At 41.7% G+C, this 18,402-nt stretch overlaps 1 protein-coding gene across 1 annotated transcript in view; it reads left to right on the forward strand.

Annotated features, from left to right (window-relative positions):
- Window positions 1-15,426, forward strand: part of LOC111958026 (uncharacterized) — a 29,474-nt gene extending 14,048 nt beyond the window's left edge. The window contains exons 3-9 of the mRNA XM_070436951.1: window positions 7,709-7,901; window positions 10,462-10,642; window positions 10,823-11,033; window positions 11,440-11,600; window positions 11,941-12,143; window positions 12,629-12,707; window positions 13,190-15,426. Coding sequence (XP_070293052.1) covers window positions 7,709-7,901; window positions 10,462-10,642; window positions 10,823-11,033; window positions 11,440-11,600; window positions 11,941-12,143; window positions 12,629-12,707; window positions 13,190-13,240 — 1,079 coding nt within the window. The 3' untranslated portion in view covers window positions 13,241-15,426. The remainder of the gene's footprint in view (window positions 1-7,708; window positions 7,902-10,461; window positions 10,643-10,822; window positions 11,034-11,439; window positions 11,601-11,940; window positions 12,144-12,628; window positions 12,708-13,189) is intronic.
- The last annotated feature ends 2,976 nt before the right edge of the window (window positions 15,427-18,402 follow it).

The raw sequence follows: 18,402 nt of genomic DNA on the forward strand, positions 1-18,402 counted from the left end.
GTTGAGAAGGTGAGGTGTTTAAGTGGCTCGTTGAAACACATTGGAACACTTTGGAACTAAATGCTGAGACACCTAAACGATGCCTCACTGCAGGGCCGGCCCTTGCCTTTTGGGAGCCCTAAGCGAAATTTGTGCCCCCCCCCCCACCTCGCGGGCAAAACATTTTAGTGTCAGAGAGAACATTTTTAAGTTTTAAAGTACATTTCCTGCAATTCTACACATTTTGCCATGGGGCAGAGAGAATATTTTCGTACCAGGTCGGTAATTTGGCCATGATTAATACAAGTTTAGATAGCTGGTAGACTAATTTACCAATCTGGACTAATTGAGTAACTGTCAGTGGCTGACATAGGAAAACTGCTGATGCACAACCACATTTCGAAATTGCACCTTGTGTATTCTACTATTCTCACTCACGACTGAGTAAAAAATGTGCTTATGCCCAGGGCCGGCCCTGCCTAACTGAAATTGTTCTATTATTTCACAGTTATGAATCTAATGATCAGTGAAGCACACCGTTCAAACAGTAAAAGAGCCACATTATTGAAATAATTTGTCTTAGGCCCATGATATCTGTAGCGAAGTGAGCGAGGCGAGGCTCCTTGTTGACCACATGTTCGAGGAGAACTGTGTGGCCTTGGCCCAAGCAAGAGAAAAACTTGACCATATGTCACAGATGACCGCAGATGATAACAACAGCAAAGAGGAGGTCAACTCTGCCCCAGAATGGTCAGTATACGAACTACAAAGCCATTTTCCTTCCCAGTGAACATTTATTTGACTTACTGTAGCTTCCTTTTCTGCCATATAACTGGAGGGTCCCATCCTTCAGCTTTAGGGGGAATTTTACTTATTGAATCTTGGTCTGAGGGCATCTCTGCCTCGAGGGCAGATACAAATGTGATTGTGTTAAGGCAAGTAATCCTAATTGGTTAGGGAAAGGGTTGCGGCAAGGATTAGGGTTTAACCAAATATATGAACACGAAGGTAGGGTAAGGGTTAGTGTTAGGTAGTGTTAACCCTAACCCTAGGGGTTAGGGTTAGGTTTGAGGCTAGGGTTAGAGTTGAACCAGATAAGTAGATGAAGCCAGGGTTAGGGTAAGGAGTTAAATGTAGAAAATGTATGAGATTGGTTAGGTTTAGGATTGGGCTAAGGGTTTGGGTGAGTTTCGAACCAGCTGCCTTTTGTATGGAAGCACTGAAGAGACCATAGAGACCCTATTTTACATAGTGCCCTTTTGATATGGGCCAAACAAAATGATCACCCCTCTTGTTATTGAGTGAATAATGTTCTGTACCACAGGTTGGACTCTTCCGATGAGTATGCATCTAATGTGTTGTTGCTACAAGAGACACTGAGGGAATGTGAGATTACCCAGATGGCTCTGGACTGTATCAGAGTCGGGGCCAGGCCTTCTCTCTCTGGTAATGTAATGTTGTGTGTGTGTGAGCGCATGCGCGTTGTTGCTACTCCGTATGTTTACCCATGTGTGTCTGTTTCTATTTGTGTGACTGAACATTGTAGTGGGATTGAGGGTCTAAATTGTATTAAATGTTGTATTTTCCTGGATATGTGCTGTGTAATCACGTGACATGCACAGTGGGTGTCATGAGTATCCACCCCCTTGGATTTCTTCACATTTTATTGTGTTACAAAGTGGGATTAAAATGAATTACATTTTAATTTGTGGCCAATGATCAACACAAAATACTTTGTAATGTCGAAGTGGAAAAACAATTTAAAAAATGTTTGAAAGAATAATGAACATAAAACCTTGATTAGATAAGTATTCACCCTCCTTGAATCAATACATGTTAGAAACCCCTTTGGCAGTGATTACATCTGTGAGTCTCATTGACTAAGTCTCTAAGAGCTTTGCGCATCTGGATTGTGCAATATTTGCCCATTATTGTTTTCAAAATTCTTCAAGATCGGTCAAGGTGTTGGGAATCAACACTAGACAGCAAAATTCTTCAAGATCGGTCAAGGTGTTGGGAATAAACACTAGACACTAGACAGCAATTTTCAAGTTTTGTCATAGATTTTCAAGCAGATTTAAGTCAAAACTGTAACTTGGCCACTGAGGAACATTCACTGTCTTCTTGGTAAGCAACTCCAGTGTTTTAGGTTATTGTCCTGCTGAACGGTGAATTCCTCTCCTCGTGTTTGGTGTAAAGCAGACTGAAGCAGGTTTTCCTCTAGGATTTTTATCCGGAAAAACTGTCCAGTCTTTTCCGATATCAAGCATACCCATACCATGATGCAGCCACCACCATGCTTGCAAATAAGGAGGCAGTTACTCAGTGATGTGTTGTGCTGGATTTGCCCCAAACATAAGGCTTTGGATATAGGCTAAAAAGTGTATTATTTTGCAGTGTTTTTTTGTTGTTGTTCCAGTATTACTTTAGTGCCTTGTTGCAAACAGTATACGTTTCACATATTTAGGTCATTAGTGTGAAGTCACTACAATGTTGTTGATCCATCCTCAGTTTTCTCCCATCACAGCCATTGAAGCTCAGTTCAGAAGGACAACTGTATCTTTGATGTGTCTGGGTGGTTTAATACATCATACACAGCATAATTATAAACTTGACAATGCTTAAAGAGATATATAATGTCTGATTTGTTATTGTTATCCATCTACCAATCACTGCCCTTTTTTATAAGGCTTTCGAAAAGCTACCTGGTCTTTGTAGTTGAATCTGTGATTGAAATTCAACACTTGACTGAGGGACCTTATTTGATGTTGTATGTACATAGGAAACATGTCAACTCATATTATTTCACTCATAGAGAGTCAATGTAACTCATTTACATGATTTGTTAAGCCACATTGTATTGCTGGACTAATTTAGCCTTGCCTAAACAAAGGGAGTGAATATGCAACAACTATATTATATTTATTGCATTTTTATATATTTGTAAAAAAATATATAGAATTTTCTTTTCACTTTGACATCGTGGAGTATTTCCAGTATTATTGTCTATCAGTGGTTCCCTAACTTTTTATAGTCCCGTACCCCTTCAAACAGTCAACCTCCAGCTGCGTACCCCCTCCAGCACCAGTGTCAGCGCACTCTCAAATGTTGTTTTTTGCCATCATTGTAAGCCTGCCGCACACACACACACTATACGATACATTTATTAAACATAAGATTGAGTGTGAGTTGTTGTCACAACCCAGCTCGTGGGAAGTGACAAAGAGCTCTTATAGGACCAGGGCACAAATAATAATATAATAATAATCAATAATTTTGCTCTATATTTAACCATCTTACATATAAAACCTTATTTGTTCATAGAAAATCGTGAATAACTCACCACAGGTTAATGAGAAGGGTGTGCTTGAAAGGATGCACATAACTCTGCAATGTTGGGTTGTATTGGAGAGAGTCGGTCTTAAATCATTTTCCACACACAGTCTGTGCCTGTATTTAGTTTTCATGCTAGTGAGGGCCGAGAATCCACTCTCACATAGGTACGTGGTTGCAAAGGGCATCAGTGTCTTAACAGCGCGATTTGCCAAGGCAGGATACTCTGAGCGCAGCCCAATCCAGAAATCTGGCAGTGGCTTCTGAATAAATAAAATTTTCACAGAACCGCTTGTTGCAATTTCGATGAGGCTCTCTTGTTCAGATAACGGTAAGTGGACTGGAGGCAGGGCATGAAAGGGATAACGAATCCAGTTGTTTGTGTCATCCGTTTCGAGAAAGTACCTGCGTTATTTCGCACCCAACTCACTCAGGTGCTTCGCTATATCACATTTGACATGATCCTTAAGCTTGAGTTCATTTGCACACAAAACATCATACAATGTTGGAAAGACCTGTGTGTTGTCCTTGTTAATGCAAACAGAGAAGAGCTCAAACTTCTTAATCATAGCCTCAATTTTGTCCCGCACATTGAATATAGTTGCCGAGAGTCCCTGTAATCCTAGATTCAGATCATTCAGGCGAGAAAAAACATCACCCAGATAAGCCAGTCGTGTGAGAAACTCGTCATCATGCAAGCTGTTAGACAAGTGAAAATTATGGTCAGTAAAGAAAACTTTAAGTTCGTCTCACAATTCAAAAAAAAGTGTCAATACTTTGCCCCTTGATAACCAGCGCACTTCTGTATGTTGTAAAAACGTTACATGGTCTCTGCCCATATCATTTCATAGTGCAGAAAATACACGAGAGTTCAGGGGCCTTGCTTTAACAAAGTTAACAATTTTCACTGTAGTGTCCAAAACTTATTTCAAGCTGTCAGGCATTCCCTTGGCAGCAAGATCCTATCAGTGGATGCTGCAGTGTACCCAAGTGGCTACGGGAGAAACTGCTTGCACGCGCATTACCACTCCACTATGTCTCCCTTTCATGGCTTTTGCACCATCAGTACAGATACCAACATGAGCAGCAGTTACATTTGGCTACATATGGACCGTTAGTGGAATTCCTGCGAGAGAGTAACGGTTAATGTGATTGGATGTTATTATTTGACTAGGCTACCTGTATTTGACATTGTGTTGTTATTTCGCTGAACACCTGATGGTTTAATTTTATTTTTGGCAGTGAAACGAGGCAACTCGGGCGTAAAAAAAAACTTCACCCAAATGTATAGCCCCATTGGAAAATATAAATGGACTGTTTGAAAATGTGAAGAAAAAATTGTTGATTTGTTTTTGTTGAAAAACAAATCAAATCTTTATTTGGTGTACCCCCGACGGCATTGCGCATACCGTATCCCAGTTTGGGAATACCTGGTCCAGATCAATGACAAAAAAATCACAATTAAATAAATCCCACTTAATGTTTTTTTTTTTTTTACTCAACGGGAGGTGAATACTTATGATACCCACTGTCAACTGCATATCTTTCATTAGTTTGATGCACTACAGCAGGGTTGGGGTCAATTTGAATAGAAGCCAGTCAATTCAGGAAGTAATCTGAAATTCCAATTCAATAAATTGAAAAAAAATGCCTTTTATTCTCAGTAGCTATGTTTCCATTAACTTGTCCAGTGATTTTTTTTGTCGACATTTAGAAAGTTTGCATAGAAAATATATTTGACAATTGCCTGCTGTGGTGCGTTTCCATTTAACTATCTTGTGTCGATAAAAACAGCTGGACATAATGACATCACACCTTAAAACCCACATTGTTACACAAAAACCTAGTTTGTAATAGAAATTAAGTGGTTGCAGTGTTTCCATGACCCATTTAGGAAAATTGCGCGTTAAATTAATGGACGACCACCTGTATGCCCTCCCACCTATCTGTTTCATGTCTCAGTTAGCCCGCAAAAGCCAGCATGGATATAATGCAGGAATTGACTAATATCCTCTCTGGTACAAGTGGGACGGTAGCGTCCCACCTCGACAACAGCTAGTGAAATTGCAGGGCGCCAAAACAACAGAAATCCCATAATTAAAATTCCTCAAACATACAAATATTATACACCATTTTAAAGATAAACTTCTTGTAAATCCAACCACAGTGTCCGATTTCAAAAAGGCTTTACGGCGAAAGCACACTTTGCGATTATGTTAGGTCAACGCCTAGCCACAGAAACCCATACAGCCATTTTCCAGCCAAGGAGAGGACTCACAAAAGTCATAAATAGCGATTAAATTAATCACTAACCTTTGATGATCTTCATCAGATGGCACTCATAGGACTTCATGTTACACAATACATGTATGTTTTGTTCGATAAAGTTCATATTTATATCCATAAATCTCAGTTTACATTGGCGCGTTATGTTCAGAAATGCATTGTCTCAAACAAACATCCGGTGAAAGTGCAGAGAGCCACATCAAATAACAGAAATACTCATCATAAACATTGATAAAAGATACAAGTGTTAAACATACAAATAAAGATAAACTTCTCCTTAATGCAACCACTGTGTCAGATTTCAAAAAGGCTTTACGGCGAAAACACACTTTGCGATTATGTTAGGTCAGCTCCTAGCCACAGAAACCCATACAGCCATTGTCCAAACAAGGAGGTCAGAAATAGCAAAAGTCAGAAATAGCATTAAAATGTATCACTTACCTTTGATGATCTTCATCTGGTGGCACTCCCAGGTCTCCATGTTAGACAATAAATGTTTGTTTTGTTCAATAATGTCCCTCTTTATAACCAAAAACCTCCTTTTTGTATGCACGTTTTGTCCAGTAATCCGAATGCTTAAGGCGCGTACACTAAGTCCAGACGAAAAGTTTTTAAAAAGTACAATAAAAGTTAGTAGAAACATGCCAAACGATGTTTAAAATCAATCCTCCGGTTGTTTTTGTCATAGATAATCAATAATATTTCAACCGGATAAAATCTTTGTCAATAGAAAAGGAGAAACAAGGCACGTACCCGATCAGGCGCATGGCTGATGAATGGACATTTCCACTGTCCACTGATTGAAAGTGATGTATCTCCCTCATTTTTCAGAGTAAAAGCCTGAAACAATGCCTAAAGACTGGCCACATGTAGAAGAAGCCATAGAGCTCGTGAACTGGGTCCTAAGTCTTTGTATGGTGGGGAGGCTTTCAATGGAAAAACAGCCTTTCAAAATAATAGTACTTCCTGGTTGGATTTTCCTCGGGTTTTCGCCTGCCGTATCAGTTCTGTTATACTCACAGACATTATTTTAACCGTTTTGGAAACTTTAGAGTGTTTTCTATCCAAATCTACTAATTATATGCATATCCTACCTTCTGGGCCAGAGTAGCAGGCAGTTTAATTTGGGCACGCTTTTCATCCAAAATTCCGAATGCTGCCCCCTACCCTAGTGAAGATATATGCCATATTCTAATAATTCTCATGTCCCAACATATCTCCAAGGTCTGTGCCATGACGAAACTTGTAATTGGATGCTGAAACTTGCATCCAGCCAACCTGAAAAGCAAGTCAAAGCATTTCAGTCAGGACGAGAATCCTGCAAAGAAACATTATAGTTGGAAAATACATTTAGCAGTCAGTTGGCATTTAGAATTAAATCTATATTTGCCATTTCCATTACACGTCACAAAGATTTTTGGGGTGACATTGCTTTTGTCGAATAAACCTGGATTAATGGAAACCTGCCTATAGACTTCTTCAATTCGACTTTACCCCAACCCTGCACTACAGTACCCATACTGTGCTTTCCTCTCCACTCTCTCAGACTGTGACACAACTCCAGAGTTGGATGAGATTTTGGGGAAAGGTGAGGGAATGAAAAGCGTTGGCCAACAACTTTTATTGCTGCAAGACCAGGTGAGATGTCAAACAGGGACCTGGATGTGGTGTGACTAACTAGCCTATAGCTAGCTAGCTAAGACATGAAGTAGAACCTTCGATGCTAAGGGCCTTGACGGGACAACCATGTTTGTAGAGGATGTTTTCAGAGGGGTTCTCATCCCCTCTACTCTTGGTTGTCTTACTGTTTGTAGTCTCAGTGTTACTGTCTCATCTATCCCCTGTTGGCAGCTGAAACAAGTGAGAGAGGAGAATAGGAAGGTCGTAGAGAACTACACTTCAGAGAGGACCATGAGAAAGAAGTACTACAACATGGTGGAGGACATGAAAGGTAGTTATCTATCTATGTAATTGACTAGGTTTGAACGCGGGTCTTCTGCATGCCACAAGACTATTTTAGCTGAGCTAGCATAGGTGCAAGTTCAGTACTGTACAGTTTGGGGTCAGTGGCGTCGCTTGACCTTTGCAGTGGTTTTGTCGTGTGGTGCAGGTAAAATTCGGGTGTTCTGTCGGATACGGCCCATGAGCCGCGCCGAGGCAGCTCAGGGAGGTGCCATCGCCGTGGGGCGTCTGGACGATTACTCTGTTACCGTGGAAACCTCAAGGGGGCCGAGAGAGTTCCAGTTCGACCGGGTATTCAGTGGCGAGAGCTCCCAGGAAGATGTGTTCCAAGACACCAACAGGTGATGCTGCCAATCTTAACATCCTTTTATTGGCTCAAATGGTTCATTTTGATTTGATTTGGGAAGCAGAAATGTTCATATCTGAACCAAAGGAGACAGGAAAGGAGGTATCCTCCTCTTTCAAAACTGCTGCCAAAGCCCATCCTTAGACCCTATTGCCCCTATGTCAGATTCAATAAGTCTGTCACGAAATACAGTACAGAGCACTGTGATTGGTTTGGTGGAGGTGAGGGAACTGGAAATGTATTCAAAGGTCTTTTGTAAATGTAGAGTTTTGTGCTTATTGTACGCACCGTTGTAACTAAACTAGGGTTGCAAAGGGAGGCTATATTACTGGAAACTTTCAAAGTTTACCAGTAAACTACCAGAATTTTGGTATCCTTCTTTTTGTGAACAATTATTTATTATTTTTTCTTGCATGTCTTAGACAATTACAGTTTCAAGATATTAATATGTACAGTTCAATAGGGGGTAAATCTATCATAAATGATCTAGTGGCCCTTTTGAGTATTTCCAGATTATTACAGGTGTCTGTAATTATCTCTGGCCCTCTCTCTGGACTTATCACATGTAAAATATATGAAATAATTATAAAATATGTTTTAAAATAAAAAAACTATAATGACAAAGCTGAAAAACGTTATCCTTAATACAAACCATTAACTTAGTGAATGCCATGTTTCAGCATGAAATATCCTTTATATTATAATTTTTTAACATTTATTTTACTATATGTATATATTGTAAATGTTTTGCCATCAAACTGGTGAATAGTTGAACGAGTTGCAGAGGTAATTGAAAATAGTGCCATTGTTGATTAGATGCTTTATTCATTAATTAGGCTATTTCCTCTTGAACCATATGGTCTGTCTACTAGAAACTCATGGATAATATAAACACAGATATACAAAAATGAATACTATACAGTGCAGTATTAAGGCCCCTTCCCTTTTTCCACATTTTGTTACGTTACAGCCTTATTCGAAAATTGATGAAATAAAAAAATCCTCATCAATCTACACACAATACCCCATAACTACAAAGTGAAAACGGGTTTTTGCGAATGTATGTATTTTTTATTAACATAAGTATTCAGACCCTTTGCTATGAGACTCGAAATTGAGCTCACGTGCATCCTGTTTCCATTGATCATCCTTGAGCTGGGTCTACAACTTGATTGGAGTTCACCCGTGGTAAATTCAATTGATTGGACATGATTTGGAAAGGCAACCTGTCTATATAAGGTCCCACAGTTGACAGTGCATGTCAGAACAAAAACCAAGCTATGAGGTCTAAGGAATTGTCCGTAGATCGCCGAGACAGGATTGTGTCGAGGCACAGATCTGGGGAAGGTTATCAACACATTTCTGCAGCATTGAAGGTCTCCAAGAACACAGTGACCTCCATCATTCTTAAATCAAAGAAGTTTGGAACCACCAAGACTCTTTCTAGAGCTGGCAGCCTGGCCAAAACTGAGCAATCGGGGAGAAGGGCCTTGGTCAGGGAGGTGACACAGAAGTCAATGGTCACTCTGACACAGCTCTAGAGTTCCTCTGTGGAGATGGGAGAACCTTCCAGAAGGACAACCATCTCTGCAGCACTCCACCAATCAGGGGTTTATGGTAGGTATAGTGGCCAGACGGAAGCTACTCCGCAGTCTAAGGCACATGACAGCCCACTTGGATTTTGCTAAAAGGCACCTAAAAATTCTCAGATCATGAGGAACAAGATTCTCTGGTCTGATGAAACCAAGATTGAACTCTTTGGCCTGAATGCCAAGCATCACGTCTGGAGGAAACCTGGCACAATCTCTACAGTGAAGCATGGTGGTGGCAGCATCATGCAGCGGGGATGTTTTTCAGCGGGGGACTGGGAGACTAGTCAGGATCGAGGGAAATATTTGCTCAGTTTGGCCGGGCCGCCAGCTCTAGGAAGATTCTTAGTGGTTCCAAACTTATTCCATTTAAGAATGATGGAGGCCACTGTTTTCTTGGGAACCTTCAATGCTGCAGACATTTTTTGGTACCCTTCCCCAGATCTGTGCCTCGACACAATGCTGTCTCTGAACTCTACAGACAATTCCTTCGACCTAATGACTCGGTTTTTGTTCTGACATACACTATCAACTGTGGAAACTTATATAGACAGGTGTGGGCCTTTCCAAAGCATATCCAATCAATTGGATTTACCACAGGTGGACTGCAATCAAGTTGTAGAAACATATCAAGGATGATCAATGGAAACAGGATGAACCTGAGCTCAATTTCGAGTCTCATAGCAAAGGGTCTAAATACTTATGTATATAAGGTATTTCTGTTTTTTTTTTTTATATATATACATTTGCAAAAATGTCAACAAACCAGTTTTTGCCTCGTCATTGTGGCATTGTGTGTAGATTGATGAGGAATTTAGTTTATTTAATCCATTTTAGAATAAGGTTGTAACTTAACAAAATGTGGAAAAGGTCAAGGGGTCTGAATACTTTCCGAAGGCACTGTAAAAGCATTTTTGACTGCACAGGGCCTTTAAGAATCCCTGTTTGAACCAGTCTCTTTTCCAGGCTGATCCAGTCAGCCATCGACGGCTTCAACGTGTGTATCTTTGCGTATGGTCAGACAGGCTCCGGAAAGACCTTCACCATGGTGGGTGACAGAGACCAGAGAAGCCCAGGCATCATGCCTAGAGCGTTCAATGCCGTATTTGACATCCTCCAGGAGAATGCCACCAAGTTTGACTTCAAGGTGAGGGCTGCAAAGTCTTTCTGAGCGATGAGAAACAATTTCCTATTGTATGTCAGCAACAAGAAGCAAATATACTTTATAGTTAAACATAAAATTACTCTCCTCTCCTCCATCCTGTCCTTTTTGCTCCTCTCATCTCTCCTTTCCTCTTGTCTCTTCTCTGTGTTACTCTCTTCCTAGGTCTCGGTCTATATGTTGGAACTGTATAATGACCGGCTCCAGGACCTCTTTGTGAGCGGGGCCGAGGCCCAGAGCAGGCGGGTGGAGATTAAAAGGAACAGAAAGGGGCTTGTGTTTGCCCAGGGAGCAGAGACAAAGGAAGCTTCCAGCGCCGGGGAGCTCTTCGCCATGTTTCAGCAGGCTTGCGCCAACCGCCATAACGCAGCCACCAGTATGCCCAAACGCCCGCTCCCCACTTCAAAAGCGCCCTGTTAAATGTTTTTGATTTATTGGTTTAGTCAGTCAGATTGAGTGGATGGTAGGTACATCATTACAGAACTGGGCTCAGAGAGAGAGTGGGCTGCTAAGCAGGGCAAAGCAGGAGATATTGGGGTATTGGGGGTCTTAACAGAATCACTGGCTCTTTCATTTACTTCAGGGGTTAATGTGACAACCATGATACCATACTTCACAATTCTATCCTCATGTCATAATGTTGTTTCTCTGACAAAATATGATACAATCAGAAAATAAGAATAAAGTAAACAGGAAATAAATCTATGTACAGACATTGAAAACTATTTTAGGAGTGTTGATATAAAAAGGCTTACTTCTTTACCTCTGTGTGGTTGATGCAGAGATGAACGTGGAGAGCTCTCGTTCCCACCTGATCATTGGGATCATGGTGGAGAGCAGGAATCTGACCAATGGGAGTGTGAGCTTTGGGAAGTTGAGTCTGGTGGATCTGGCAGGGAGCGAGAGAGCAGCCAAGACTGGGGCAAAAGACGACCAGCTCAAGGTTATTAGGTTACCCTGTTAGAATTCAGGCATAAAGCTTTATATATTACAGTCATTTATGTGGGCGGGCTGTTTACAACTAACAGTTTGCATTTTTTCCCATGGATATCATTGTTGAATAGTCCTCCCTCTCGCTCTATCTCTCGCTGTTTCTCTCTCTCTCTCTGTCAATTCAATTTGCTTTATTGGCATGACGTAACAATGTACATATTGCCAAAGCTTACTTTGGATATTTACAATATGAAAATAATAAGAATCAAAATTGTCAACGGGACAACAGTAACAACAATAACCAAGGCTCTCTCTGTCTCTTTCTCTCTCCCTTCCTCCTCTTTCTATAGGAGGCTAACTCCATTAACAAGTCTCTGAGTGCTCTGGGAGATGTGATCTCTGCCCTGTCCTCGGACCTGCCACATATCCCCTACAGGAACAGCAAGCTCACCCAGATCATGCAGGACTCGCTGGGCGGCAACGCCAAGACGCTCATGGTCGTCAACGTCTCGCCTTCCGAATGCAACCTGGATGAGACGCTCACCTCCCTTATGTGAGAGCGATTTTCCCATCACACATACCCCATAAAACACACAACTCAAACACCTAAACACCCGGCCCCCCACCGACAAACACTTCTAACAAACTCTGCTATAAGAAGAGAAACTCATGTCCAATTCACCCATGCCTATAGTAAAAAAATGCTGGAATCACATTCCTCCATCCTTACCAGGCTGGAGCTCCAGGAAATGGTTAAAACTGTAGTACTAAGCCCCCAAGATGCACCCTCCAAAATGGCACTCTTGTGCACTATAGGGAATTGGGTGCCATTTCAAAGTTGCCCTTGCTTGGGTTGTTCTTGTTTGTGTGTAACGTACCATGTATGTGACACGTACCATCTCTGTAACACGTATGTTAATCGTACCATATTTTAACACGTACCATCTCTGTAACACGTATGTTAATCGTACCATATTTTAACACGTACCATCTCTGTAACACATACCATCTCTCCTTTTTATACTATTTATCCTCTAGTTATGCCACTCGAGTGAAGACCATAACCAACATTGCACAAAGAAACCTGGAGAGTAAAGAGATAGCCCAGCTCAAAGAGGTAAGGTTAATTTTTTTCACACTACCCTGCCTTTTTTGCAGAATGTAGCTAAAACTCCTCTTCTCGAGGACTTGATGTCTGGGATATAAATTGACTAATAGCCCAAGACGACTATCATACAGAGCAATATATTGGCAAACTGAGGAACCTGAGGCATGCCATTGTAACACATGGGATATGATCCTGGGTCTAACGAGGGGGAAACCAACGTCTTGACCATTAGACCAAGAGGAAATTCCCTCTTGGCCCAAGGGCCGACACGGATTTTGAAGTCACAGAAGGAGTTACCCATCACGTGGCCATGAGCAACCATGGCCGACTCATGTCCACTACACCATCACGCATGCACACACATGCATACACACACACACCAGTTTTAATCTGACAATGATGAGATCTCTGTCAAAACAAATGTACAGAGTACAAGCCCCACTCATGACTCTTCTCTCTCGTTTACTCCTTTCTTTCTCTATTTCTGGCAGGTGATCATGAAGTTGAGGTCAGGACAGCCAGTGGAGGATGAGGAGGTCTAATTCCAGGCTGTGGGAATTGGATCTACAGTGCCTTGAGAAAGTATTCATACCCCATGACTTATTCCACATTTTGTTGTGTTACAGCCTGAGTTCAAAATTGATTAAATAGATTTTTTTTTTTTTTATCTCAGACATCTACAGACAATACCACATAATGACAAGGTAAAAACATGTTTTTAGACATTTGTTTGACATTTATTGAAAATGAAATACAGAAATATCTAATTTACATAAGTATTCACACTCCTGGGTCAATACATGCTCGAATCACCTTTGGCAGTGATTACAGCTGTGAGTCTTTCTGGTAGGTCTCTAAGAGCTTTACACACCTGGGTTGTACAATATTTGAACATTATTCTTTAAAAAACTCTATAAGCTCTGTCAAGTTGGTTGTTGATCATTACTAGACAGCCATTTTCAAGTCTTGCCATAGAATTTCAAGCCGATTTAAGTCAAAACTGTAACTAGACCACTCAATAACATACAATGTAATCTTGGTAAGCAACTCCAGTGTATATTTGGTCTTGTGTTTTAGGTTATTGCCTTGCTGAAAGGTGAATTTGTTTCCCAGTGTCTGTTGGAAAGCAGACGGAACCAGATTTTCCTCTAGGATTTTGCCTGTGCTTAGCTCTATTCGGTACATTTTTATCCTAAAAAAACTTGCTTGCCAATGACAAGCATACCCATAACATGATGCAGCCACCACCATGCTTGAAAATATGAAGAGTGGTACTCAGTGATGTGTTTTCTTGGATTTGCCCCAAACATAACGCTTTGTATTTAAGACATTAAGTTAATTTCTTTGCCACCTTATTTTGCAGTTTTACTTCAGTGACTTATTGCAAACAGGATGCATGTTTTGGAATATGTGTTATTATGTACAGGTTTCATTCTTTTCACTCTGTTATTTAGGTTAGTATTGTGGAGTAATTACAATGTTGTTGATACATCCTCAGTTTTCTCCTATCACAGACATTAACTGTTTTAAAGTCACCATTTGCCTCATAGTTAAACCCATGAGCACTTTCCTTTCTCTCCGGCAACTGAGTTAGGAAGGACGACTGTATCTTTGTAGTAACTGGGTGGATTGATACACCATCCACAGTGTAATTAATAACTTCACCATGTTTTTACATTTTCACCCATCTACCAATAGGTGCCCTTCATGAGGCATTGGAAAATATCCCTGGTCTTTATGGTTGAATCTGTTTTTGAAATTCACTGCTCGACTGAGGGACCTTACAGATGTTTGTATATGTGGGGTACAGAGATGAGGTTGTCATTAAAAAATCATATTAAACACTATTATTGCAAATGGAGTGAGTCCATGCAAATTATTATGTGACTTCTTAAGCAAATGTTTAGTCCCAAACTTATTTTGGCTTGCCATAACAAAGGGGTTGAATAATTATTGACTCAAGATATTTCAGCTTTTCATATTTAATTAATTTGTTGAAAAAAAAAAAAAAAAACATAATTCCACTTTCACATTATGGGGTGTTGTGTGTAGGCCAGTGACACAAAATCTCAATTTAATCAGTTTTTATTTCAGGCTCTAACACAATAAATGTTTGAAAAAGTCTAGGGGTGTGAAGGCACTGTATGTCTATGTAAGTAAGCAGTCAGATAAACATTCTCTTCAATCAACGTGTTTGCAGCTTTTTTTTCTTTTGGCATTGAGACGATGGGAAGAATTAGTGCTCGGCTGGATGAGAAGAACCTTGCTGAGTGATGTGTGTGTCTCGTTACAGCATCTGTGTTTATTTATAAATGTGTATGAATACACTTGCATGCTTTGGGTGTTTTGGTAATATGCATGTGAGTGCATGTGTAATGCGTGTGTGTATGCACTGTATGTCTACTGTCGGGCTGGGGGCTAGGTTGAGGTCTGGGGGGGACATTGCCTGCAGGGTGTTAATGGAGGACCCTGAACAGCAGAATGAGGCCCACAGGACCAGCGGGGCAGTTAGGGAATTAGGGTTCTGTCACGTTCCTGACCTGTTTTCCCTTGTTTTGTAATTTATTTAGTTGGTCAGGGCGTGAGTTGGGTGGGTTGTCTATGTGTGATTTTCTATGTTGGGATTTTGTGTTCGGCCTGGTATGACTAACTGGCACTTTCTAAAAAACTGTATTCCACTGGTTTTCCCTTCCACTTCCACTCTGGTGTTAAATGTGTTGAATATACAGTACAGTGTGTCCCAGCAGGTGTCAATAAAAAATATTTTAAATACAAATTCAGATCCAAAATGTGCTTCTCTGCTGTTGAGTGTGAGAAAGTAATTTTGTTCCCCTAGGTTATGAACTTATTTTTATATACCAATTTTTATGCTTGTATTCTATGTTGATACAGTGTGCTCTTAGAGTGGACTGGGTCAATCAGGTCACTTTAGGGGTTATTATATTTCTAAATGAATATTCTACTGGTGTTGTTGCTTTATTTTACCACTTTATTATTTTATCATCATTTTTGGTTGTCTTATTTCTCAAATAAATATAAATCTGCTGTGTCATCTGAGTTTAGCAGAGCTGGTACAGGAAAATATGACAATCAAGACTAGGATGGTTATGTCCCATGAGCCCGTTGGTGCGACGTGTTCTGGTTTCTTCTCCATTCTTCTCAGTCCTCTATATGTTGTTCTGCTCCGCTAATTCCTTTACAAGTGTTTAAAATATCACCCTAGTTGTAAAGTATGTTCTCTGTTTCAAACTTTATTGAGTCAGAGTTCTGGTTGTTTTAGAATGTTATCAAATCAAATCAAATCAAATCAAATTTTATTAGTCACATACACATGGTTAGCAGATGTTAATGCGAGTGTAGCGAAATGCTTGTGCTTCTAGTTCCGACAATGCAGTAATAACCAACAGTAATCTAACCTAACAATTCCACGCTACTACCTTACACACACACACAAGTGTGAAGGGATAAAGAATATGTACATAAAGATATATGGATGAGTGGTGGTACAGAACGGCATGGCAGATGCAGTAGGATAGGTATCAGAGTACGTAGGGTAATACATATGAGATGAGTACTGTAGGGTATGTAAACATAAAGTGGCATAGTTTTAAGTGGCTAGTGGTACATGTATTGCATAAAGATGGCAAGATGCAGTAGATGATATAGAGTACAGTAATATACATATGAGATGGAGGATGTAGGGTATGTAAACATAGTATTAAGTGGCATTGCTTAAAGTGGCTAGTGGTACATTTTTACATAATTTCCATCAATTCCCATTTTTAAAGTGGCTGGATTGAGTCAGTATGTTGGCAGCGGCGCTAAATGTTAGTGGTGGCTGTTAACAGTCTGATGGCCTTGAGATAGAAGCTGTTTTTCAGTCTCTCGGTCCCTGCTTTGATGCACCTGTACTGACCTCCGCCTTCGGATGATAGCGGGGTGAACAGGCAGTGGCTTGGGTGGTTGTTGTCCTGATGATCTTTATGGCCTTCCTGTGACATCGGGTGGTGTAGGTGTCCTGTGAGGGCAGGTAGTTTGCCCTGGTGATGCGGTCTGCAGACCTCACTACCCTCTGGAGAGCCTTACGGTTGTGGGCGGAGCAGTTGCCGTACCAGGCGTGATACAGCCCGACAGGATGCTCTCGATTGTGCATCTGTAGAAGTTGTGAGTGCTTTTGGTGACAAGCCGAATTTCTTCAGCCTCCTGAGGTTGAAGAGGCCTGCTGCGCCTTCTTCACAACGCTGTCTGTGTGGGTGGACCAATTCAGTTTGTCCGTGATGTGTACACCGAGGAACTTAAAACTTTCCACCTTCTCCACTACTGACCCGTCGATGTGGATAGGGGGGTGCTCCCTCGCTGTTTCCTGAAGTCCACAATCATCTCCTTTGTTTTGTTGACGTTGAGTATGAGGTTATTTTCCTGACACCACACTCCGAGGGCCCTCACCTCCTCCCTGTAGGCCGTCTCGTCGTTGTTGGTGATCAAGCCTACCACTGTAGTGTCATCCGCAAACTTGATGATCGAGTTGGAGGCGTGCATGGCCACCGCAGTCGTGGGTGAACAGGGAGTACAGGAGAGGGCTCAGAACGCACCCTTGTGGGGCCCAGTGTTGAGATCAGCGGGGTGGAGATGTTGTTACCTACCCTCACCACCTGGGGCGGCCCGTCAGGAAGTCCAGGACCAGTTGCACAGGGCGGGGTCGAGACCCAGGGTCTCGAGCTTGATGACGAGTTTGGAGGTACTATGGTGTTAAATGCTGAGCTGTAATCGATGAACAGCATTCTCACATGGGTATTCCTCTTGTCCAGATGGGTTAGGGCAGTGTGCATGTGGTTGCGATTGCGTCGTCTGTGGACCTATTGGGTCGGTAAGCAAATTGGAGTGGGTCTAGGGTGTCCGGTAGGGTGGAGGTGATATGGTCCTTGACTAGTCTCTCAAAGCACTTCATGATGACGGAAGTGAGTGCTACGGGGCGATAGTCGTTTAGCTCAGTTACCTTAGCTTTCTGGGAACAGGAACAATGGTGCCCTCTTGAAGCATGTGGGAACAGCAGACTGGGATAAGGATTGATTGAATATGTCCGTAAACACACCAGCCAGCTGGTCTGCGCATGCTCTGAGGACGCGGCTGGGAATGCCGTCTGGCCTGCAGCCTTGCGAGGGTTAACACGTTTAAATGTTTTACTCACCTCGGCTGCAGTGAAGGAGAGCCCGCAGGTTTTGGTAGGGGGCCGTGTCAGTGGCACTGTATTGTCCTCAAAGCGGGCAAAAAAGTTGTTTAGCCTGTCTGGGAGCAAGACATCCTGGTCCTCGACGGGGCTGGTTTCTTATTTGTAATCCGTGATTGACTGTAGACCCTGCCACATACCTCTTGTGTCTGAGCTGTTGAATTCCGACTCGATTTTGTCTCTGTACTGAGACTTAGCCTGTTTGATTGCCTTGCGGAGAGAATAGCTACACTGTTTGTATTCGGTCATGCTTCCGGTCACCTTGCCCTGGTTAAAAGCAGTGGTTCGCGCTTTCAGTTTCACGCGAATGCTGCCGTCAATCCACGGTTTCTGGTTTGGGAATGTTTTTATCGTTGCTGTGGGTACGACATCGTCAATGCACTTCCTAATGAACTCGCTCACCGAATCAGCATATTCGTCAATATTGTTGTTGGACGCGATGCGGAACATATTCCAATCCGCGTGATCGAAGCAGTC

This window comes from Salvelinus sp. IW2-2015, linkage group LG33, assembly GCF_002910315.2.
Source record: "Salvelinus sp. IW2-2015 linkage group LG33, ASM291031v2, whole genome shotgun sequence".
Taxonomy (NCBI): domain Eukaryota; kingdom Metazoa; phylum Chordata; class Actinopteri; order Salmoniformes; family Salmonidae; genus Salvelinus; species Salvelinus sp. IW2-2015.